Source organism: Ranitomeya variabilis, chromosome 2 (assembly GCF_051348905.1).
Source record: "Ranitomeya variabilis isolate aRanVar5 chromosome 2, aRanVar5.hap1, whole genome shotgun sequence".
Taxonomy (NCBI): domain Eukaryota; kingdom Metazoa; phylum Chordata; class Amphibia; order Anura; family Dendrobatidae; genus Ranitomeya; species Ranitomeya variabilis.
This window is the reverse complement of record NC_135233.1, coordinates 28,313,151-28,336,839: the sequence shown is the minus strand read 5'-3', so window position 1 is coordinate 28,336,839 and position 23,689 is coordinate 28,313,151. Positions and strand designations below refer to the sequence as shown.

General features: G+C 44.8%; 2 protein-coding genes across 4 annotated transcripts in view; one reads left to right on the top strand and one right to left on the bottom strand.

Moving 5' to 3' along the window:
* Positions 1-18,582, top strand: part of LBR (lamin B receptor) — a 36,517-nt gene extending 17,935 nt beyond the window's left edge. The window contains exons 6-15 of one of the 3 annotated variants that reach the window (XM_077282192.1): positions 7,494-7,687; positions 8,209-8,263; positions 8,446-8,640; positions 8,858-8,961; positions 10,265-10,390; positions 10,764-10,932; positions 12,005-12,085; positions 12,172-12,294; positions 12,472-12,642; positions 18,234-18,582. In XM_077282192.1, the coding sequence (XP_077138307.1) occupies positions 7,494-7,687; positions 8,209-8,263; positions 8,446-8,640; positions 8,858-8,961; positions 10,265-10,390; positions 10,764-10,932; positions 12,005-12,085; positions 12,172-12,294; positions 12,472-12,632 (1,208 nt within the window). In that variant the 3' untranslated portion in view covers positions 12,633-12,642; positions 18,234-18,582. Of the gene's footprint in view, positions 1-7,493; positions 7,688-8,208; positions 8,264-8,445; positions 8,641-8,857; positions 8,962-10,264; positions 10,391-10,763; positions 10,933-12,004; positions 12,086-12,171; positions 12,295-12,471; positions 12,789-18,233 lie in introns of those variants that run through there. The other 2 variants (XM_077282190.1, XM_077282191.1) reach the window with 2 other exon arrangements.
* A 56-nt stretch (positions 18,583-18,638) lies between these two features.
* The window catches only part of DNAH14 (dynein axonemal heavy chain 14), a 173,230-nt gene continuing 168,179 nt past the window's right edge, over positions 18,639-23,689 (bottom strand). Inside the window, exons 82-87 of the mRNA XM_077282193.1 lie at positions 22,685-22,797; positions 21,458-21,606; positions 20,641-20,777; positions 20,406-20,552; positions 19,483-19,584; positions 18,639-19,067 (exon numbers count right to left, since the gene is read on the bottom strand). Coding sequence (XP_077138308.1) covers positions 18,855-19,067; positions 19,483-19,584; positions 20,406-20,552; positions 20,641-20,777; positions 21,458-21,606; positions 22,685-22,797 — 861 coding nt within the window. The 3' untranslated portion in view covers positions 18,639-18,854. The remainder of the gene's footprint in view (positions 19,068-19,482; positions 19,585-20,405; positions 20,553-20,640; positions 20,778-21,457; positions 21,607-22,684; positions 22,798-23,689) is intronic.

The following is a 23,689-nucleotide window of genomic DNA, read 5'->3' as shown; positions in this document are numbered from 1 at the left end:
GTTTAAGCAGTATACGTCTAGTGCTCAGTCCTTCTGATTTGTCGGACGTCTCCTGGTGGATTCCTCCTCTTCTTTCTATTTCCAAGTTTCGATTTCAAAAGAAATGAAACTAACCTTTCAGATTCTAAACTGAAGTGAAGAATGAACACTGGCAGCCATCTTTAATACAGTTACATTTGCATTAGCAAGGGAAAACTTATTGTTTCACAGTATAAGATATATAAAAGTACAAAAGGTATATAAGAAAATATATTTTCACCTTGACAAAGGCGCATGTCCAGTATTGTCTGGTCTTAAAGGCGCATGTCCAGTATTGTCTGGTCTTAAAGGCGCATGTCCAGTATTGTCTGGTCTTAAAGGCGCATGTCCAGTATTGTCTGGTCTTAAAGGCGCATGTCCAGTATTGTCTGGTCTTAAAGGCGCATGTCCAGTATTGTCTGGTCTTAAAGGCGCATGTCCAGTATTGTCTGGTCTTAAAGGCGCATGTCCAGTATTCTCTGGTCTTAAAGGCGCATGTCCAGTATTCTCTGGTCTTAAAGGCGCATGTTACATAGTTACATAGTTATTAAGGTTGAAGGAAGACTGTAAGTCCATCTAGTTCAACCCATAGCCTAACCTAACATGCCCTAACATGTTGATCCAGAGGAAGGCAAAAAAAAACCCATGTGGCAAAGAGTAACTCCACCATGGGGAAACAAATTCCTTCCCGACTCCACATACGGCAATCAGACTAGTTCCCTGGATCAACGCCTTATCAAGGAATCTAGTGTATATACCCTGTAACATTATACTTTTCCAGAAAGGTATCCAGTCCCCTCTTAAATTTAATTAATGAATCACTCATTACAACATCATACAGCAGAGAGTTCCATAGTCTCACTGCTCTTACAGTAAAGAATCCGCGTCTGTTATTATGCTTAAAGGGAACCTATCACCCCCAAAATGGCTGGTGAGGTAAGCTCACCGGCATCAGGGGCTTATCTACAGCATTCTGTAATGCTGTAGATAAGCCCCCGATGTTACCTGAAAGAGGAGAAAAAGAAGTTAGATTATACTCACCCAGGGGCGGTCCCGGTGCGGTCAGGTCGGATGGGTGTCTCCGGTCCGCTCCGGCGCCTCCCATCTTCATTCCATGACGTCCTTTTCGGGTCTTTACGCCGCGGCTCCGGCGCAGGCGTACTTTGTCTGCCCTGTTGAGGGCACAGCAAAGTACTGCAGTGCGCAGGCGCCGGAAAGGTCAGAGAGGCCCGGCGCCTGCGCACTGCAGTACTTTGCTCTGCCCTGAACAGGGCAGACAAAGTACGCCTGCGCCAGAGCCGCGGCGTAAAGACCCGAAGAGGACGTCATGGAATGAAGATGGGAGGCGCCGGAGCGGACCGGAGACACCCATCCGACCTGACCGCACCGGGACCGCCCCTGGGTGAGTATAATCTAACTTCTTTTTCTCCTCTTTCAGGTAACATCGGGGGCTTATCTACAGCATTACAGAATGCTGTAGATAAGCCCCTGATGCCGGTGAGCTTACCTCGCCAGCCATTTTGGGGGTGATAGGTTCCCTTTAAACCTTCTTTCCTCCAGACGTAGAGGATGCCCCCTTGTCCCTGTCTCAGGTCTATGATTAAAAAGATCATCTGAAAGGTCTTTGTACTGTCCCCTCATATATTTATACATTAAAATAAGATCACCCCTTAGTCTTCGTTTTTTCAAACTAAATAGCCCCAAGTGTAATAACCTATCTTGGTATTGCAGACCCCCCAGTCCTCTAATAACCTTGGTCGCTCTTCTCTGCACCCGCTCCAGTTCAGCTGTGTCCAGTATTCCCTGGTCTTAAAGGCGAATGACCAGTGTTCCCTGGTCTTAAGGGCGCATGATCAATCCGAGGAGCCCTCCGCCGCCAACCCCAGCTTATCCTCTAGTTCCCCTCAGTGGACTTCGTCACTGACCGCAATCCATGGTTCTCTGACCAAGAGATTAAATCCCCTCGGGTACCCTCTGTGGCCCGGAGTGCTCGCAGGACTGATATACATGGTCCCTATCCTACATGGGAGCCGTCGGCTAGCAGGGGCCGCAAGTATTCTAGAAACGTACAGGCGTCTTGAAACATACAGGCATCTAGAAAACGGAAGTTTTCGTTTCCTGCTCCCTCACCAATGATTTGATGACAACAAGGCTCTGAATATGGATTGGATATTGCCTGAACTTGCCAGAGCTTCAGAGAAGAGTAACCAATCTCGGTACATTGACGAAGACTCTGGTTCTGCTCTAGACTACGCAGTGTCCCTCATAAGGAGACTAAACTCCCTTGTAGAACATTTGCCATTCAGTTCGGATAAGCGATTCACTGGACAGAAGACTCTCTACGTGGGATGCCATGCCTGGCCTGATTTTTAAGGGCGACGGGTCCTTTAAAGGGCACCGATCTCCCCACACCATCAACAGACGAGCACACGGTGTGTCGCCTCCATGTTTCTTCTTCTGCTTCCAGGCCTAACGCCAGACAACCTGTCCTGTCTACCCGGATACCTGAACTCTGTGGATGTACAGAGGCACCCCTTTTTGGCGTACGAGCACCCCCCTCTGCATCACCACTATTTAGCGGATGATGCAAGAAGGCGGACAATTCCTCTCCACTTCCCTGTTAAGAGGATGATGGATCGAGGGTTCCTAAGTTTTATTTCTGCACTGTCAAAAGAGAGCGGCGATGGCAAGAGACTATGACCTGCTGGATGCAGCCGCACATTCCGCCATGGGGTAGATTAACCGGGTAGAATCTCCTGCGGTATACCTACCAGTATCCCTACCTGATAGGTCATCAATTAAAAATACCACGGACTGTCAGATAGCAAATGTGGTTCGTCCCGTCTTGCGCCTTCGGGTTCAGCTCTCGATCTTCCCTAGCCGCCGCATGGATTGCTAGAGCAATGGTCTCCTGGCTGGAGACCTTCACTACCTTGATTCACACCAGTAACAACTGGCCAATCAAATCTTTTGAGCGGGAGACTGACAAAGGATTGTTTAAGGATTGTCCAGCACAGTCTAGACTGACCCTGGACCTCAAACTTCTAACAACCTTTGACATGGTCCTCCTTCTTCGGATGGAGTTCCTCAGCTCAGTCCTTACTTCAACAGAACAAGGTGCAGTTTTTTTTTGTTTTGTTTTTTTTTCGGCATCCATCGACACTCGGGATGCTTACCCTCTTTAAAAAATTCCTTCGCCTTTCCATCCGTGAACAGCATTTTCAAGTCACAACCTTGTCCTTCGGCCTTGCTTCCGCACCCAGAGTGTTCGCACAGGTCATGGCGGATGTCATGTTTTCTCTTGCACCCTAGAGGCGTGCTCGTCCTGCCCTGTTTGGTCGACTGTCCAGCCGCCCTTCCAGGACTACGCTGAGTCGTCTATATGACTTGCGATACCCTCTCACCTGGACTGGCAGCTACACTTAAACAAATTCTCCTCATTTCCAGCCCAGCAGATATCCTTTTTGAGGATAATCCTGCACACTTCTAGAAGGCTGGTAATTCTCCCTCGAGACAAGGTCATGGCCCTTCAACAGGGATCTCGCGCAAGGAGAGTTCTGAGCGCTTGATTACTCACCCCCTCATTTCATTCGATTTGCTAGGAGAGTTCTGAGGGAAAAATGGTGATGACAATGGAAGCGGTTTCCTTCGCTCCGCTCTTTTTCAGCAAGTCAAAAAGACTTTCAGGCGATAGTCTCTGAGCTCCTTCTTCATCCAGGGCCTTTCTCCTGGTTCAATGGTTATTAGTAACTACCAATGCCAGTCTTCCTCTCCCTATCATTGCTCTGGAGATCTGAACGGTAGTCCTACAGCAGGTCCACTGCCTTCTGGCGGGTCACCCTATCCAAATTCAATTGGATAATGCCACGGCAGTGCCATACGTCAATCATCTAGCAGGTACCCATGGCCAGGCGCCATGACCGAGATACCTCACATTCTATGATGGGCCGAGATCTATCATTCAGTGATCTCGGCAGTATATATCCCAGGAGTAGAACTCTGGACGGCAAACAAATTCAGCCATCAGGGTTCCGCCTCAAGTCAGTGGGAACTTCCCCCCGAGGTCTTCCATCAGATCTGCCTTCACTGGAGCTCTCCACTTGTAGGTCGGATGACGTCCAGACCGAATGCCAATGTACTCGTGTTCGTGGTTCGGCCTCGAGATCCAAGAGCCATCGCACTCCATGCTCTGGTTCGGCCGTGGTACCAGTTTCCATAACTCTCCTTCCACTACTTCTGAAAGCCTTTCGGAAGCAGAAAGGGGCCCCAGCGATCCTCCGAGATTTGCATTGACTACGTCAGTTTTTTTGTTTGCGGAGCTAGTATCATCCCGCCTTATCGCAGCAAAACTGCAATTAGGGACTTTCTCACAGGAAGTTTTCACACGTAGTTCTTCCCTATCGCATACCGTTAGGTCATTGGGACCTTAATGATCCTAGGAGTCTTACAGTAGACTTCTTTTCATCTGAGCAGACTTTACTATCAGGGAAAGTCGCCCTTTTTTCTCTGCGATATCCTCACTATGACGAGTCTTTGGAGCTAGCTGTTCTGCTTTTTCAGGTTTTTTTTCCCTTATTACCTTCAAGGCAAGGTTGTCCTCAGGCCATCCCCTTCACTTCTTACCAAGGTGGTAATGTATTACCACTGTTATGAGGGCATAGATCTTCCCTCATCTCTTTCGGCACCAGTCCACAAAATGGAACGAGTTCCCCATATTCTGGACGAAGTGAGTGCTCTGAGTAGGTACGTCTCGAGGACGGCGTCCTTCCGACGGTTGGACTCTTTATTTGGGCTTCCTGACGGTAGAGGAAGGCTTCCTGACGTTTTCAGGAAGGGTTTAGCCATTTCATCGGCCATGCTAACATGGTGAATCCGTTTCACCATCCAGGAGTCCTTCCATGCTAGATGTCAGCCTATCTCCCTGTCTGTCGAGGGTTCTAGGCACCAGGCGTCGGCAAGGCACGCCTGCAAGCTTGCGGATTCGTCCAGTCCGCATGCATTGTTGAAGCACTATAATTCCCACACTGCCACAGATGTGAGTCTGGGCAGGCAGACTCTGCAGGCCGCAGTGGCGCACTTGTAAGTAGCGGTTACACGGCCTGATCTGATGTTGTCCCCACCCAGGGACTGCTTTGGGACGTCCCATGGTCTGTGTCCCCCAATGAGGCGAAGGAGAAATAGGGATTTTTGTGTACTCACCGTAAAATCCTTTTCTCCGAGCCATTCATTGGGGGACGCAGCTCCCTCCCTATTAGTTGTACTTGTTTTTATCATTTGATATGTTATACTCTCATATATAATGTGACATGCTATACGCTTATATGTTGTTATTGATCTCCTACTGCTTTTGTACCGAACTGGTTAGCTGGGAGCCAGCAGGAGGGTGTATACTGCAGGGGAGGAGCTAACTTTCTTTGTATTACTTAGTGTCAGCCTCCTGGTGGCAGCAGCATACACCCATGGTCTGTGTCCCCCAATGAATGGCTCGGAGAAAAGGATTTTACGGTGAGTACACAAAAATCCCTATTTTTCTGAAAAAAAATTTTTTTTTTATTTTCATGGCTCTGCGTTATAAACTGTAGTGAAACACTTGGGGGTTCAAAGCTCTCAAAACACATCAATATAAGTTCCTTAGGGGGTCTACTTTCCAAAATGGTGTCACTTGTGGGGGGTTTTAATGTTTAGGCACATCAGGGGCTCTCCAAACGCGACATGGTGTCCCATCTCAACTCCAGTCAATTTTGCATTGAAAAGTCAAATGGCGCTCCTTCCCTTCCGAGCTCTGCTATGCGCCCAAACAGTGGTTTACCCCCACATATGGGGTATCGTTGTATTCAGGACAAACTGAACAACAACTTTTGTGGTCTAATTTCTTCTCTTACCCTTGGGAAAATAAAAAATTGGGGGCGAAAAGATCATTTTTGTGAAAAAATATGATTTTTTATTTTTACGGCTCTGCATTATAAACTTCTGTGAAGCACTTGGTGGGTCAAAGTGCTCACCCCACATCTAGATAAGTTCCTTAAAGGGTCTACTTTCCAAAATGGTGTCACTTGTGGGGGGTTTCAATGTTTAGGCACATCAGGGGCTCTCCAAACGCAACATGGCGTCCCATCTCAATTCCAGTCAATTTTGCATTGAAAAGTCAAATGGCGCTCCTTCACTTCTGAGCTCTGTCATGTGCCCAAAAAGTGGTTTACCCCCACATATGGGGTATCGGCGTACTCAGGACAAATTGTACAACATCTTTTGGGGTCCATTTTCTCCTGTTACCCTTGGTAAAATAAAACAAATTGGAGCTGAAGTAAATTTTGTGTGAAAAAAAGTTAAATGTTCATTTTTATTTAAACATTCCAAAAATTCCTGTGAAACACCTGAAGGGTTAATAAACTTCTTGAATGTGGTTTTGAGCGCCTTGAGGGGTGCAGTTTTTAGGCTACGTTCACATTTGCGTTGTGCGCCGCAGCGTCGGCGCCGCAGCGCACAACGCAAACAAAAACGCAGCAAAACGCATGCACAACGCTGCGTTTTGCGCCGCATGCGTCCTTTTTTTAATTGATTTTGGACGCAGCAAAAATGAAACTTGCTGCGTCCTCTGCGCCCAGACGCGGGCGCCGCAGCGACGCATGCGGCGCAAAACGCAAGTGCGCCGCATGTCCATGCGCCCCCATGTTAAATATAGGGGCGCATGACGCATGCGGCGACGCTGCGGCGCCCGACGCTGCGGCGCACACCGCAAATGTGAACGTAGCCTTAGAATGGTGTCACACTTGGTTATTTTCTATCATATAGACCCCTCAAAATTACTTCAAATGAGATGTGGTCCCTAAAAAAAAAATGGTGTTGTAAAAATGAGAAATTGCTGGTCAACTTTGAACCCTTATAACTCCCTAACAAAAAAAAAATTTGGTTCCAAAATTGTGCTGATGTAAAGTAGACATGTGGGAAATGTTACTTATTAAGTATTTTGTGTGACATATCTCTGTGATTTAAGGGCATAAAAATTCAAAGTTGGAAAATTGTGAAATTTTCAAAATTTTTGCCAAATTTCCATTTTTTTTCACAAATAAACACAAGTTATATCGAATAAATTTTACCACTAACATGAAGTACAATATGTCACGAGAAAACAATGTCAGAATCGCCAAGATCCGTTGAAGCGTTCCAGAGTTATAACCTCATAAAGGGACAGTGGTCAGAATTGTAAAAATTGGCCCCGTCATTAACGTGCAAACCACCCTCGGGGCTTAAGGGGTTAAACCACTGCATTTTGTCCTGTCAGGGATAAGAAAGAAAAGCTTTATGTACTCCCAACTTTACAAGTCATTCATGTGAACTACCCTCCATCGATGAGCACTTTACTAAACGCCCTTCTTTTCCAAATCCATCTGAGTTTAGATTTGCTGTCATTGCACATGTATCTTGAGTTAAATGAAAGCCCACCCTGGTAATCTAGCTGACGTTCTGTTATTTAGGTGCGGGACTTATGATGCTCTCCATGCCGCCTCTCCTCTATTATCTTGTGTACATGAGCGGCCAGAAGGACGCAGCTCTCAGCAATTTCTACCCTTCCTGGACATTCAGCAACTTGTGGGATTCTACCGTGTTCGGATATTATGCACTGTGGATTCTTCTTCTTGTGCTCCTCTACCTTTTTCCCATCGGAACGGTAATGGTCTAATGTGCTTTTTTTTTATTATTATTCTATTTTTTTATATAAATCATACCATATTTATAATGTAGGGAAATGGCAGCTCAACTCTTTTGTCACCATCTGTTTTGCGACAAATGCACATCTTTGCAGTTTTCTAAACTCTTTAAAGTTACAATCTTTAGAATCCATTAGCAATTGATTCACAATTCAATTAGATTTACTTAACACTTAATCCATCATCACTAGCAAATATTTGATGTCCATTTAACTTGGTTATAAACCCTCTTTAAAATTGCAACCATGCAAACTAGGGACATGGATCTACTGCCATTTTTCACTGAAATCAGTCTGATTACATTGAATCATAAGAAATATATATTTGTCCCAACACACGCGGGCTCAGAATGTGAAAACGAATGGGGATTGGTGTCTTCATGTTTTACGTCTGCTGCACAATGTGCTGCTAACCTTGGGTACAGGTCTGGAAATCAGCAGAATAAAAATATGTATAAATATATATATTTTTTTTCATTTAGATTTCCCATGGTGTTCTTCTTGCAAATGGGAAGAGGCTGAGTTACAGGAGCAATGGTACGTTTTAATGTCTATTTTGAAATTAAAAATAGTTTTAATTTTTCAGGAGTAGTTAAATAAATTGAAGTTCTAATGAACTGTTTTGTTTTTGTTTTTTTACTTTTCATAAATGAGACTGAATTGCATTTTTTTTTCTATTTTATCCAAATGAAATCTAACATGTTTCTTTTCACTCCCAGGCCTTTTTTCACTATTCCTGATTGGACTTTTAGTAGCAGAGCTGATATACCAGAGGATTAGCCTTCTTTACGTATATGATCACCTTCATCAGTTTGTCTCCTCGGCCACTGTCCTCTCGGTCATCCTAAGTGTTTTTGTGTTTGTGCGCTCGAGAAGAGCCGCACAGGAAGAACTGTCTGTGGCAGGGAAATCCAGTAAGTATTCATTCATTCACTGCATGAATTGCTGCATTTTCTGATGAATGTCCAACAATCTACCCCAGGACTTGCCCCATCATGCGCAGTCATCTCTCCATAAGAATCAATTGAGATTAACAAAATCATTCAAATTTGTGATTGTTTTGATTTGTATATTGACTTTTGTTTTAACTAATATTCTGTTTCACATTTGCATATGAAATCTATTTTGCAGGGAATTTCATCTACACGTTTTTTATGGGTAGAGAGTTGAACCCTCACATTGGCAAGTTTGACCTGAAATATTTCACTGCGGTTCACTCAGCATTGATCGGCTGGGTAAGGTTTTGTTTCCATTTCCATCCTTTATAATAATTTGTGTAAAATCAAAGGCAACGTGCACATTGTGTTTTCCTACCCACTGATCGATACGTTCAACATTGGTCATGGTCTTTGACGCGTGCTTGGGCATCAGTCTGACGCACCTTCCTTTACGGTGGGGTTAACGCAATGTGCACTTGACTTTAGTCGTGCTTTTGTTAAGTGGAAAGAAAATGCTGAACAAAACTCACTTTTTTATGTGTTTGTATTATCAGTTCTTTTCAAGGTCTTTTTTACATTTTTGTTAATCACATTCTTCCAACTAAAGGCCCCGTCTCACTAAGCGATTTACCAACGATCACGACCAGCGATACGACCTGGCCGTGATCGTTGGTAAGTCGTTGTGTGGTCGCTGGGGAGCTGTCACACAGACCGCTCTCCCCAGCGACCAACGATCAGGGGAACGACTTCGGCATCGTTGAAACTGTCTTCAACGATGCCGAAGTCCCCCTGCAGCACCCGGGTAACCAGGGTAAACATCGGGTTACTAAGCGCAGGGCCGCGCTTAGTAACCCGATGTTTACCCTGGTTACCAAAAAAAACAAACACTACATACTCGCCTTTCGGTGTCCAGGTCCCTTGCCGTCTGCTGCTTCCTGCTCTCTGACTGAGCCGCCGTACAGCGAGAGCAGAGCGCAGCGGTGACGTCACTGCTGTGCTCTCACTTCTCACTGTACGGCCGGGACTCAGTGAGAGCAGGAAGCAGACGGCAAGGGACCTGACGGACATCAGAAGGCGAGTATGTACTGTTTGTTTTTTTTTACATTTACGCTGGTAACCAGGGTAAACATCGGGTTACTAAGCGCGGCCCTGCGCTTAGTAACCCGATGTTTACCCTGGTTACCAGTGAAGACATCGCTGGATCGGTGTCACACACACCGATTCAGCGATGTCAGCGGGGCCTCAACGACCAAAAAAAGGTCCAGGCCATTCCGACACGACCAGCGATCTCGCAGCAGGGGCCTGATCGCTGGTACGTGTCACACATAGCGAGATCGCTATGGAGGTCGCTGTTGCGTCACAAAACTTGTGACTCAGCAGCGATCTCGCTAGCGATCTCGCTATGTGAGACGGGGCCTTTACTGTTTTCCTGGGGACAATGACTTCCGTATTGCTACCTGTCAGGATGTGTGAATGGCAGACAGTTTGTTGCAGAATAAAATGGATTCACTATACCGACACCTTCAGTGGCTCTCGCTTTGTATTACAAAGACAATGGTGCATTGTACACTCACATTTTTCTGATTTTTGCCACCTCCAGGTTTTCATTAATTTCATACTGCTCTTGGCCGAGATGAAGACTCAGGAGCTTGAGAGCCCGTCACCATCGATGGTCTTGGTTAATGCTTTCCAGCTTCTGTATGTTCTTCACGCTCTTTGGAATCAGGTAATTGGTCTTATCCCAGTCGCTCAGTACAAAGTAGTAAATCAGTAACTGTTCTGTGAAGATATACTTGGTGTTGCCATATTTACACCACAAGTTTTCTTCATTCGTCTGCTGTCCGTTTTAAAAACACAGATCCATAGTCATTATTTGGGCCGTTCACCACCGTTTCTTTAAAGGGGTATTCTCATCTCCAAGATTCTATCCCAATATGTGCTAGATGTAATTATAATGTAATAATAACGTTAGCAAAAACCTTCAATTAGAAATGTAGTTTAGTTCTCCTGATTAGCTATGTTTAGTTTTTTCTCGCTGTGCGCTGCTCATCAGATGTTGCTGGATCCGGTCATTGCTCAGATCTGTTCTCTTTTTTTAGGAAGGCATGCTGACCTCTCTGGACATTGCCCATGATGGCTTCGGCTTTATGCTGGCATTTGGTAACCTGGTCTGGGTCCCATTTGCTTACACCTTACAAGCCGCGTACCTGGTCAGACATCCCGTGGAGATTTCCCGGATCGTTCTTGGAGCTATTGTAGCAATGAACAGTAAGTTTTAAACTTCTCCGGACTTTTCTTCTGTATTCTCCGAACTCTTTATTTTAGCCGTTTCTTCATCAAATCAAACTGCCTGCTATCATGAATTTCAATTCTGCGTGAGTTATGTATCGATGATCAAGTAATGGACCGTCCTGCATCATAAAGCGAGACCGCACTTGTTATATGTACATGTTCCCTACATTTACCTGTATACTGACTATACTGTTAAAGGGGTTGTCCATTACTAGGACAACCAAACCTGTTCTTAAACCGAATGTTTGTTCCCGATAAAATGATAAAGCTTATACTCGCCTCCCGTGCTGGCTCCGGTCCAGCTTTGTCGGCACTTGCTCTCTCCGGGGCTGTGATGCGGTGTTGTGACACATGACGCCCGGGGCCCAATCTGCGCTGGCATCACTGTCTCCGCCTTCGGACAAACTGAACCTGAAGAGGAAGACCAGGCTGCAGCTGATCTCTGACTTCCTCTGCGTGTTCAGTTTGTCCGAAGATTGAGGCAAAACCGCATCACAGCCCAGGACCGCGAGTGCCAACGCCGCGGTAATGGCGCCAACGCCGCGGTAATGGCGCCAGCACGCGAGGCGAGTATAGGCCTTGTTAAGGTGTTGTCGTAATAGTGGACAACACCATTAATCCACTGCACACAACGGCTCCAGCCTTGTGGATCAGACTCTCATCCACGTGTTGCAGAGAAAATCTGTATCAGAAATGGACCTGTGTCTTGTATGTGAAAGCCACAGCATATAATTGTATGCTGCTAATTCACCCCTAAAGGCGCAAATTGTGAAATGTGCGGTAAATGTGTTGCGATTCCATAACAAATTCCACATGGTTTGGTGTATATTTTCTCGATTGTCACATCTGACCTTTGAGGACGTTCCCCAAACGGAGAAAATGATTCATGAAAATTACTAATATATACAGTTAGATATAATAATATACTGTATCTATTTGTCACCGCCTGATATACACTGATATGCCTCTTTTTTTCCCCAATATATACATTTGTCCGTGTAGAAGGTTTATGTTCATGGCTTGTGGTTGTTGTGTTTTTTTCTTAAAGCTCTTGGCTACGTCATCTTCCGAAATGCAAACAAGCAGAAGAATGCCTATAGAAAAAATCCACAAGACCCCAGACTTTCGCGTAAGTATAGCTCTCGTCACAAAGCACATAAATCCCTGATTTTATTTTTTTTCCAGTTGTACTCATTGAATATTCTTTGTGTACAGATCTGAAGAGCATCCCGACATTGTGCGGCTCCAAGCTCCTCGTCTCTGGCTGGTGGGGATTTGTCCGACATCCAAACTACGTGGGTGATATTATCATGGCCTGGGCCTGGTGTCTGCCTTGTGGTAAGTATAGGGGGAGTCTCTGATAATCCTTACAGAGGATACAGAGAACTAAATCTGACATTCAAGCTCCAGATTCCAATGTCCTCTTAGCAAGGAGACATTGGCAGAGTTTCTGCAAAGTGAATTTATTTGTAACAAGACCGTAATTAGATGTTTAATGTCCCGTTTTCCCCCTAGGTTTCAATCATGTTTTGCCCTATTTCTATGGATTCTTTCTGACCGGTCTCCTCCTCCACCGAGTGAGCAGAGTCGAGCACCTGTGCAGACTGAAATACGGCCGCGATTGGGACAAGTACTGCCATCTAGTGCCGTATCGTCTACTCCCATATGTTTACTAGGAAGTCCAATGTTTGTTCTAAATTTATATGTATATTGAGGTTTTTATTGCTGAAGCCATTTTGTAAATGTTTGATCATTTGTATATGATGTCTTTTAGTGTTTTGGGGTTTTTTTGTATTGTTTTTATGAACATTTAAATGGATTTTGGGGCTTCACATTTGTATCCTGTTGCTTGTATATTTTGCTTGCGTGTCATAATTTGTTCCCTATAAGTGATCAGCCTGGTAGGAAAGACCCTCAGAAACTGTGTTAGTTGCAAACAAAAAAGATTTAGATGGCCTAACAGGGGTCAATAAACCATGTTCACACGTTCAGTATTTGGTTAGTATTTGTAAACCACAACCAGAAGTGGGTGATAAATACAGAAGTGGTGACGTGTTTCTATTATACATTTTCTCTGATTGTTCCTCTCCTGATTTTGGCTTACAAATACTGATGTAAAATACTGACCGAACACTGAACGTGTGAACGTGGCCTGAGGGGGTATGTGCACACGTCAGGATTTCTTGCAGAAATTTCCTGAAGAAAACCCGAAATTTTCTGCAAGAAATCCGCATACTTTTTTGGGGGGGGGTTTTTTCCCATTTTTTTTTTTTAGCATTTTGCAAGCGAAATTAGCTTGCAGAATGCTAAAGTTTTCCAAGCGATCTGTAGCATTGCTTGGAAAACTGACTGACAGGTTGGTCACACTTGTCAAACATAGTGTTTGACAAGTGTGACCAACTTTTTACTATAGATGCAGCATCAATAGTAAAAGATAGAATGTTAAAAATAATTTAAAAAAATTTGAAAAAATGGTTATACTCACCTTCAGACAGCCGATCTCCTCAGCGGCGTCCGTTCCTATAGATGGTGTGTGTGCAGGACCTTCGATGACGTCGCGGTCACATGAGCGGTCACACGACCAATCACGAGACCGCGACGTCATCGCAGGTCCTTCACACACACCATCTATAGGAACGGAAGCGGCAGCATGCACCGATGAGAGGCGGGAAGACTCCGGGGGCCATCAGAGGGTGAGTATATGACTATTTTTTATTTTAATTCTTTTTTTTTTTTTACCAATTATATGGTGCCCAGTCCGTGGAGGAAAGTCTCCTCTCCTCCACCCTGGGTACCAACCGCACATGATCTGCTTACTTTCCGCATGGTGGGCATAGCCACATGCGGAAAGTAAGCAGATCAATGTATTCCTAGTTGTGCGGAATCCCCGCAATTCTGCAAATTTAATGAACATGTTGCTTTTTTTTCCGTGATGCGATTTTTCCGCGGAAAAAAATGCAACATTTGCACAAGAAATGCGGAATACACTGTAAATAATAGGAGGCATATGTAAGCGTTTTTTTTGCGTTTTTATCACGTTATTATAGCAAAAAAAGCGAAAAATACTGAACGTGTGCACATGGCCTAACTTTACTCAAAAATCAAGAATTCAAGTTGGAATTTAAGGTCACGTTCAGTATTTGGTCAGTATTTTCCATCAGTATTTGTTCCTCTCTGGTTTTGGCTTACAATCAGAGGTAACCACTTCTTCATTTATCACCCACTCTTGGTTCCGGCTTACAAATACTGATGTAACTGAACGTGGCCCTGCCGGTTGGCACGGGGAAAGTGGGTACAGAGTTCTCCATGAGTGTCGGCATTTCAGAGAGGATTATGTTCCTCTAATATTCCTTCCTGCGTAAGTGGGCCAGCCACACTAATATCTGCACAAAACTGTCATTACGATGGTTCTGTGTCAATAGAATATCATGTTATTGGCAGCACATCACCTCTGTACATGGGGCGCTGTGCTGCTGAAAACAATGGTGTGGTTTTTTTTTGTTTTGTTTTTTTAAAGCTAGTTTGAAAATCAATGCACCCAGTGAATGATTTTGTTAAATTTTGCTTGCCTGTATAGAGAGAGAGTCGGGAGAGGAGTGTTTCTCGGACTACCTGCCCGTCCCTTACTTATTTGTTGAGATGTAGCACTTCATGGCTTCGGCTTTTTTTGGTTTGTTTTGTTTACAGCACAAGATACCAAAAAAAAAAGCCTTCATACTGAGCCAAAAAGTAATAGAAACATATAAACTTTATTAATACATACATAAACAATAAATAAAACAATGTATAAAAATAGGGGCAGTGACCACTAGTGCAGAAGCAACAGTGGGACCCACGCGGGAAACAACCTCTTTATAACAATGTAAATTGCAGTAGTAAGGTGCACAAGAAATGAAAACATGCAAATATATATACAAATATCCATAAAACGCCCATATAGGAAAATAGAGTCAGCTATACAGCCTAACACAAACCATGTAAATACTGCATGAATATGAAGTATAAGTATAGTTGCCAAGAGGAAGGACCCGGGGACCCACCACACCCGACGCGCGTTTTGCATTGAAATGCTTCGTATTTACATGGTTTGTGTTAGGCTGTATAGCTGAGTCTATTTTCCTATATAGGCGTTTTATGGATATTTGTATACATGTGTGTGTGTGTGTGTGTATATATATATATATATATATATATATATATATATATATATATATATATATATATATATATATATATATATGTTTTTATTTCTTGTGCACCTTACTACTGCAATTTACATTGTTATAAAGAGGTTGTTTCCCGTGTGGGTCCCACTGTTGCTGCTGCACTAGTGGTCACTGCCCCTATTTTTATACATTGTTTTATTTATTGTTTATGTATGTATTAATAAAGTTTATATGTTTCTATTACTTTTTGGCTCAGTATGAAGGCTTTTTTTTTGGTATCTTGATATGGTTGTACCTTCATGGCCCTGTTAGGGATATTATTCGGTGTTTTTTGTTTACAGCACAGCTTAAATTACAAATACTGTAATTGTCAAGGCGAGTTTACAGAATTGTTTATATTTTATGCATTTTTTTCTTTTGTTAAACCCCATGTGAAATGTGTATTTTAAGCTTTAAATCCTGTGGGATCGACGTCCGTACGTGGAGGATCGTCCTGACATGTTAACCCCTTTCTGATCTCGGACGGGATAGTACGTCTGAGGTCAGAAGCCCCGCTTTGATGCGGGCTCCGGCGGTGAGCCCGCATCAAAGCCGGGACAGAACAGCTGACATGTGCCCGTAATAGGCGAGGGCAGAATCGTGATCTGTCCGCGCCTATTAACTAGTTAAATGCCGCTGTCAAACGCAGACAGCGGCATTTAACTACTGCTTCCGGCCGGGCGGCCGGAAATGATCGCATCGCCGACCCCCGTCACATGATCGGAGGTCGGCGATGCTTCAGAATAGTAACCATAGAGGTCCTTGAGACCTCTATGGTTACTGATCGCCGGTAGCTGTGAGCGCCACCCTGTGGTCGGCGCTCACCGCACACCTGATTTTCTGCTACATAGCAGCGAACAGCAGATCGCTGCTATGTAGCAGAGGCGATCGCGCTGTGCCTGCTTCTAGCCTCCCATGGAGGCTATTGAAGCATGGCAAAAGTTAAAAAAAAAAAAATATATATAAAAGTTTAAATCACCCCCCTTTCGCCCCAATCAAAATAAATCAATTAAAAAAAAATCAATCCTACACATATTTGGTATCGCCGCGTTCAGAATCGCCCGCTCTATCAATAAAAAAAAGCATTAACCTGATCGCTAAACAGAGTAGCGAGAAAAAAATGTGAAATGCCAGAATTACGTTTTTTTGGTCGCCGCGACATTGTATTAAAATGCAATAAAGGGCGATCAAAAGAACGTATCTGCACCGAAATGCTATCGTTAAAAACGCCAGCTCGGCACGCCAAAAAATAAGCCCTCACCCGACCCCAGATCATGTAAAATGGAGACACTATGAGTATCAGAAAATGGCGCAATTTTTTTTTTTCTTAAAGGCAAACTTTGGAATTTTTTTTCACCACTTAGGTAAAAAATAACCTAGACATGTTAGGTGTCTATGAACTCGTAATGACCTGGAGAATCATAATGGCAGGTCCTTTTTATCATTTAGTGAACCTAGCAAAAAAGCCAAACAAAAAACAAGTGTGGGATTGCACTTTTTTTTGCAATTTCACTGCACTTGGATTTTTTTCCCCGTTTTCTAGTACACGACATGGTAAAACCAATGATGTCGTTCAAAGGTACAACTCGTCCCGCAAAAAATAAGCCCTCACATGGCCAAATTGACGGTAAAATAAAAAAATTGTGGCTCTGGGAAGGAGGGGAGTGAAAAACGAAAACGGAAAATCCCAAGGTCATGAAGGGGTTAATGACCATCTGGTAAGATGTTCAGGTTAAAAAGAAATGATCTCATTTTTGAGGAGCTGAAGCATATTGTATATTCACCTTAAGGGTTCATACATGAGGAACAACTGGACTCTCGTGATCTTCCATAATTTGTCCATTTTTGTGACCTTATTCTGCCCCGTCTGCTTGGTCTGTGCAGTTTGGAGTACGTCCGGGGTCGTCCCCTTTCTGGCCTATCAATAGGATATGTCATAAGTGTCCGGTCATTCTCCAGAAATCTGCCGGTGTTGGGGCAGCCACCATACATGGCTATTTCCAAGAAGGCATACATCTCATGCTGTGTGACTGGCATTATGTGGACTTATTTTAGCTTTATTTCAATAAAAAAAAATCTCAGGTGATTTTTTTAATTTTATTTTTGCACTTTTGCTCATTTTCCAAACTGTCTTAACAGGACCTTTTCCTATATAAACCAAATGGAGGTTGACTTTGAGGTCCTGTCGGGCCAGTTTTTGTCTTAGACATTTTGCCTAAATGAGACCCAAAAATGTGTAAACCTAAATTTAACAAACCTTCAGATGCTACTTTATTTTTCTTAGCAGAGTGAAGTGAATTAGTGTGGAGTAGTTACCTCTGGTCTATACAAGGTTGTCCCTGATGTACAGGACCCTGGTCCTGTATACGTACTTGTGCCGGAGATGGTATTTAGCCGGCTATTACCCCAGTCTTGTATACACGCCGGTGCTGGGTATGGTATATAACCAGCTATTACCCTGGTTCTATATACGTACTGGGGCTGGCAATGGTATATAGCTACTACCCCAATCCTGTATATGCGTTTTTGCCTGCAACGGTATATCGCTGACTATTACCCTGGTCTTGTATACTGCATGTGCCGGAGATGGTATATAGCTGACTATTATTCTGCACCTGTGCGGAGATGGTATACAACCGACTATTACCCCGGTCCTGTATACATACCGGTGCCGGGTACGGTATAGCGTGGGCATTCTCTCTCCTCGCTTCACAGGCTTCGTGCCCTATACATGACTATAACCAGTGCCGGCCGACACCTCAGGTTCTCTGCACTGGTTGTATACGGATGGGAGGTGTATATAGTTTGTTTTTAAAAGTTTTATGTAAATATGTAATAAAAAGTTCTGCAACTTTTTGAAGTATTGTGTTTCAGTGATCACACCACTAATGTCCTACAGACTTAATCGGCATATTTCCCCCTCCAGAAAAAATAACCAAGAATGTGAACATTCAGTGACCGCAAGCAGATTTTGCAATAATATATATATATATATATATATATATATATATATATATATATATATATATATATATATATATATATATATATATAATTTTATTTTTTTTCTAGTTGCAGAACTTTTTATTCTGTAATTAATGGGGCTTCACCACTAACAGAGGCAATAACGACCCTTCGCCAGATGTACAGGCGATCAGCAATATGAGGCCGCCAGGAGGTGAAGGGGCCACATAGGAAAGGACGCGGCCGCCCCATAGGATCAGCGGATGATCGGGAGAACCACCATCGTTTTATTTACACAAAAAGCTGAAAATTCATGTGAAATGTTAAATAATCCTTTTTATATATTGTTTTGTTTGCAACATTGTCTGTAATTACTATGTATTTTATTTTTTTATACATTGTTTTAATGCAATTGCTAATTGTTAAAAGTTTTCACAAATGTTTCTAATAAAATGTTTGTACAATAAAAAAAAAAAACTATATTGTGGTACCGTCGTGTTAGCCAGCGGCCACAAACCACCATTATAGCTGCTTGACTCAGGTCTTGCAGATATTTTTGCTCAACCCTGGTCCTAACACACTTGTGTGTAAAATCTGATTTATTACAAACTTTAGTCCAACGTGTTTTCTTTCTTCCCCCTTGACAAGGACCTTGTACTGTTCCTATGGAAGCCGATCCTATCGGTTTCATTCCATTACACCATGTTCCCCCCCCCCCCCCCCCCATTATTAATCTGGTATTTGGCAGAGCAGGGCCACCCCTCTCCGGATCCAGTGCTGGGGTCTCGCTGCACTTGGTAACGACACGGTGGTGATGAAGTTGGTGGAGTGTCCGGTGGAGGACAGCGCCCCAGCCCGTTGTGGCGTCCTGTACAGCGGACATTCATACATGTAGACCGCACTGTGCCCTCCGGCCGGGTTCTCAGAGCCGCCATCCACCTGCTGAGGGCAAGAGATGAGACATTAGGACCCGTGAGAATAACTGCAGCGCTGCTCTTTGGGCCCTTCTAACTAATATCAATGTATTATGTACTGGAAAACGGAGGAAAATACTCACTATGGGGTGAAAATGGGGGAAAAATGAATTTTTAGGTTTTGTTTTCTGGCTTTGGTGTCAAACTAAATGTATAATTTTTGTTTTGCTCTTTCACGGGCAAAAAAAAAAGATTTCAGTCTCCATTCGGAGGAGCCACAACGTTTATTTTATTTTGTCCATAGAATGGTACCGGGGCTTGTATTTTGTAGTTTTTATCACCACCATTTTGGGGTCTTGTACGACTGTCTTGTCTTTATTCCATTTTCTATATGGGGCTGGGGAGGAAATGTGACCAAACGTGCATTCATTGTAACCGCTTACACATTGGAGTCCGTCCTGTGCGCACCTGCCTTCCAGGATGCGCACTTCTTGGGGGTCTTTTGAGCGATCGGTGGCGGTCTCGGGTCTTGGACCCTGACCGATCTGCAAACAATTAATATGCATTACAAAAAATTTAGATTTTTATTTAAAAAAAAAAAAAAAAAAGTGTTTAGCCCGTTGGCAACCACACTGTCAAAAGCGAACGAGAAGGGTATTTTCAATTACTCTTTAACCCCTTAACGTCCAATGATGGATATATCTGACATTGGACGCCTCCCCCCGTTTGGTGCGGGCTTCGATGATGAGCCTGCACCTTTTCCAGCACATGACTGCTGATCTGATAGCTGACATGTACCCGGAACAGCCGCGGGTGGAATCGCGATTCACCTGTGGCTGTTAACATAAATGCCGCTGACATCAGCATTTAACATGCACGCGCACAAAGTGCGTCATTACTTCCTCCAATCGGCACCGTATCACATGACCGCGGGTCGCCGATGGATTGGCATGACAACCCGGGATTGCACTTTTTTTTTTTTTTTTTTTTTTTTACAATTTCACCGCACTTGGAATTTTTGTCCTGTGTTTGCATACAAGATATGGTAAAACCAATGATGTGGTTCAAAAGTACAACTCGTCCCGCAAAAAATAAGCCCTCACATGGCCATATTGATGATGAAAAAAAAGTTATGGCTCTGGGAAGAAGGGGAGTAAAAAATGAAAATCCAAAACCAAAAATACCTCTGGTTGTTAAGGGGTTAAAGCAGAATCTCTTAGAAATGTACTGAAAAAAAAAAATCTGCTTCAAAATCCCAGTTAAAAAAAAACAAAACACCTCCACGTTTTGTGGTTACAGCCACGAGTGTCACTAAATGTCTTGGAAAACGGACTGTAATGTTTCCCCGCATAGTAATGTCACCTACCACGTGTGGAATAAAGTGGATTTGAGGCAACGTGTAAAACCTGTCCTGTTCCTCACACTCCGCCAAGACTTGTGCATCGGGGTCCCACTGGGCACTGTCCAGGAACAGCCCGAAAACCAGAATGCCTCCTTCAGGAGCAGACCCTTCCTAGTAGAGATGTGTACGGACGTGGATTATATGAGGTCACAATTCAGTAACTAACGTAACACCGAGGACAGATGATCACAAAACTCACAGAAAAGGCCACGTCGCTGCCACGGAGGCTCCGGTCCACGTCACCCGCTATAGGCCGCACCTGGTGTCTGAAGGTGAGAGAGTCCACAGACACGTGTCTCATCCGTGCGTGGTTCTGTAATACAGCGGTCAGGAAGCCTGGGGGAGACGGTACCATGGGAATAGACACAAAACAAAGGCGAGTTTGGATCTTCTTGCACCAGTAGTTGTACAGTCTGGGTCTAAAAGTGTCATGCTTCAATCTCCCCCGTTACTTACATCGACCCAAGGCACTCCAGCCGTTGTAAAACTACACCTCCCAGCATGCCCATCGCTAATCCCTGGACTAGACACTCATAGATATCGGTATTCTATGTTTATGTACTATTTTGATTGAAATTTCCATTATGGAGCCACCACTAGAGGGAGCTCACTGCATACAGATTCATGTAGCCCAATTAGTATGACGTGGGCTCCCCCTGGTGGTGGCAGTAGAAAGACACAATTTTACTGTATAAAACGGAGCGCTGTAAATATATGTATGTGTTCTTCATACCCATATGGTGGGGAGAGGTGGTGTAGATGCAGAACTATGGCAGCTGATCTTTATCATATACTTAGGACCCGATTGACCAAAGCTTTTAGCCCAGAATTCTACCTTTTCCTTTTGTATATATATATATATATATATATATATATATATATACTGTATATATCTCTCCTAATATCTATTAAAAGTGACCGTTTTCAGCTATGCAGATGTATGAAATGCATTCCCCACACATCTGCAGGTGCTTTCATTCATGTCTTATCTCACACTCAACCTAGAATGTTCCCACCTTGTGGAAAGAAAAATGCCGGGAGCCAGAAGCTGCTTGCGCCTCTTGGAAGTTGGGTGGTAGTCGCCTCCGTGTTCTCCGTCGTCAGGGCTGAGCTCGGTCTGGAATATCGACTAGTCTTTTTCTGGAGGCCGAGCAGGTCACCAAACCTGAAATCAATATTGTATATGGAGGTTGTAAAATCAAATCACTTCACGTTCTGCAACTGAGGCGCCACAGAGATCACATCAGTCGTCTCTGATCCGGCCCACCAGCAGTCTCTGGCCCGGCCCACCAGCAGTCTCTGGCCCGGCCCACCAGCAGTCTCTGGCCCGGCCCACCAGCAGTCTCCGACCCACCAGCAGTCTCTGGCCCGGCCCACCAGCAGTCTCCGACCCACCAGCAGTCTCTGGCCCGGCCCACCAGCAGTCTCTGGCCCGGCCCACCAGCAGTCTCTGGCCCGGCCCACCAGCAGTCTCCGACCCACCAGCAGTCTCTGGCCCGGCCCACCAGCAGTCTCTGGCCCGGCCCACCTGCAGTCTCTGGCCCGGCCCACCTGCAGTCTCTGGCCCGGCCCACCTGCAGTCTCTGGCCCGGCCCACCAGCAGTCTCCGGCCCACTTGCAGTCTCCGGCCCGGCCCACCTGCAGTCTCCGGCCCGGCCCACCTGCAGTCTCCGGCCCGGCCCACCTGCAGTCTCCGGCCCGGCCCACCAGCAGTCTCTGGCCCGGCCCACCAGCAGTCTCTGGCCCGGCCCACCAGCAGTCTCTGGCCCGGCCCACCAGCAGTCTCTGGCCCGGCCCACCAGCAGTCTCTGGCCCGGCCCACCAGCAGTCTCTGGCCCGGCCCACCAGCAGTCTCTGGCCCGGCCCACCAGCAGTCTCTGGCCCGGCCCACCAGCAGTCTCTGGCCCGGCCCACCAGCAGTCTCTGGCCCGGCCCACCAGCAGTCTCTGGCCCGGCCCACCAGCAGTCTCTGGCCCACCAGCAGTCTCCGGCCCACCAGCAGTCTCCGGCCCACCAGCAGTCTCGGACCCGGCCCATCAGTCGTCTCCGACCCGGCCCATCAGTCTCCCCGGCCCACCAGCAGTCTCGGACCCGGCCCATCAGTCGTTTGATCCATCACACACAGATGTCTGACATGTTACCACTTCTCTGGAAGGGTCCTGCCACCCAATTCTAGGCTTTGGATGGGGGTTTGGAGCTGTTGGGACTCCTGGTGTTTTGTACATTACTGTTCATCCTCTCACCTCTCCTCTGCACAGGAGATCACTTGTCTGGACCAAGAGGCAAAAAACTCCACTCTTTGAACAAGGTCGTCGACCCATGAACCCAGCAGCCGACAAGATTCGTAGGCGTATTGCTGAAACACAAAATATATCACATGTGATGGAGGGTGAACTGTAAAACAGAATGGATGGGGGTTCCGACACAGTAATGGGCTCATCGTGGTCGGATCTGCATCATAAAACAGGGTCGTACAGGTGGGACATTGCAATTTAAGGGTCTGAGCACAATGTCATTTTTGGACGGATCACGCCTGGAAAAGCGCTCAATAAATGTTAACATTAAGACTGGTGTCACAAACATTTGGGCTGATTCACTAAGGTATGAGCCCCAAAAATCGGGCTTTATTTGTGCCAAAAAACCTGCCGGCTGGCATGGCTCATCAGAATACACCAATAACCATAACAATTTTTTATTTGACAAATATTAAAAACCAAAATGAACTAAAAACTATATGCAATGCGACTTACAAACTCTAGATTAGTAGGATTAGTTAACGGGAAGGCTCATCAGAATAAACTAATACCTTTATAAATTACCTTTTATTAAATCATTCTTAAAACAAGAACTACATGTAATGCCCAACCAGGCAAAAAAGTTAAAAAATTCTGACCGAAACAAAAGAACATTTAATGATCTATTATTGTGATAGAAACCAAATATCGTGCCAAAGTCGCCCTAAAACCCCCTGGGATCACACCTGCCTTGCTGTTTTCTTGATTAGCTGTGTCACCCCCATGTGCAGGGCATTGCATGAGCTTAGTTGTTAGTGGTCGTTACCATGGATACCCAAGCGGCAGCAATGTCCTGCACATAGGGTAAGCAACACAGCTAATCAGGAGAACTATGATAAACTTCTAATTGGAGGTATTCGTCAATATTATTATTATTACACCTACTACATACTGGGATAGGACCTTTGAGATGGAAATACCCCTTTTAACTTACAGGATCCATTTCTATCTTTG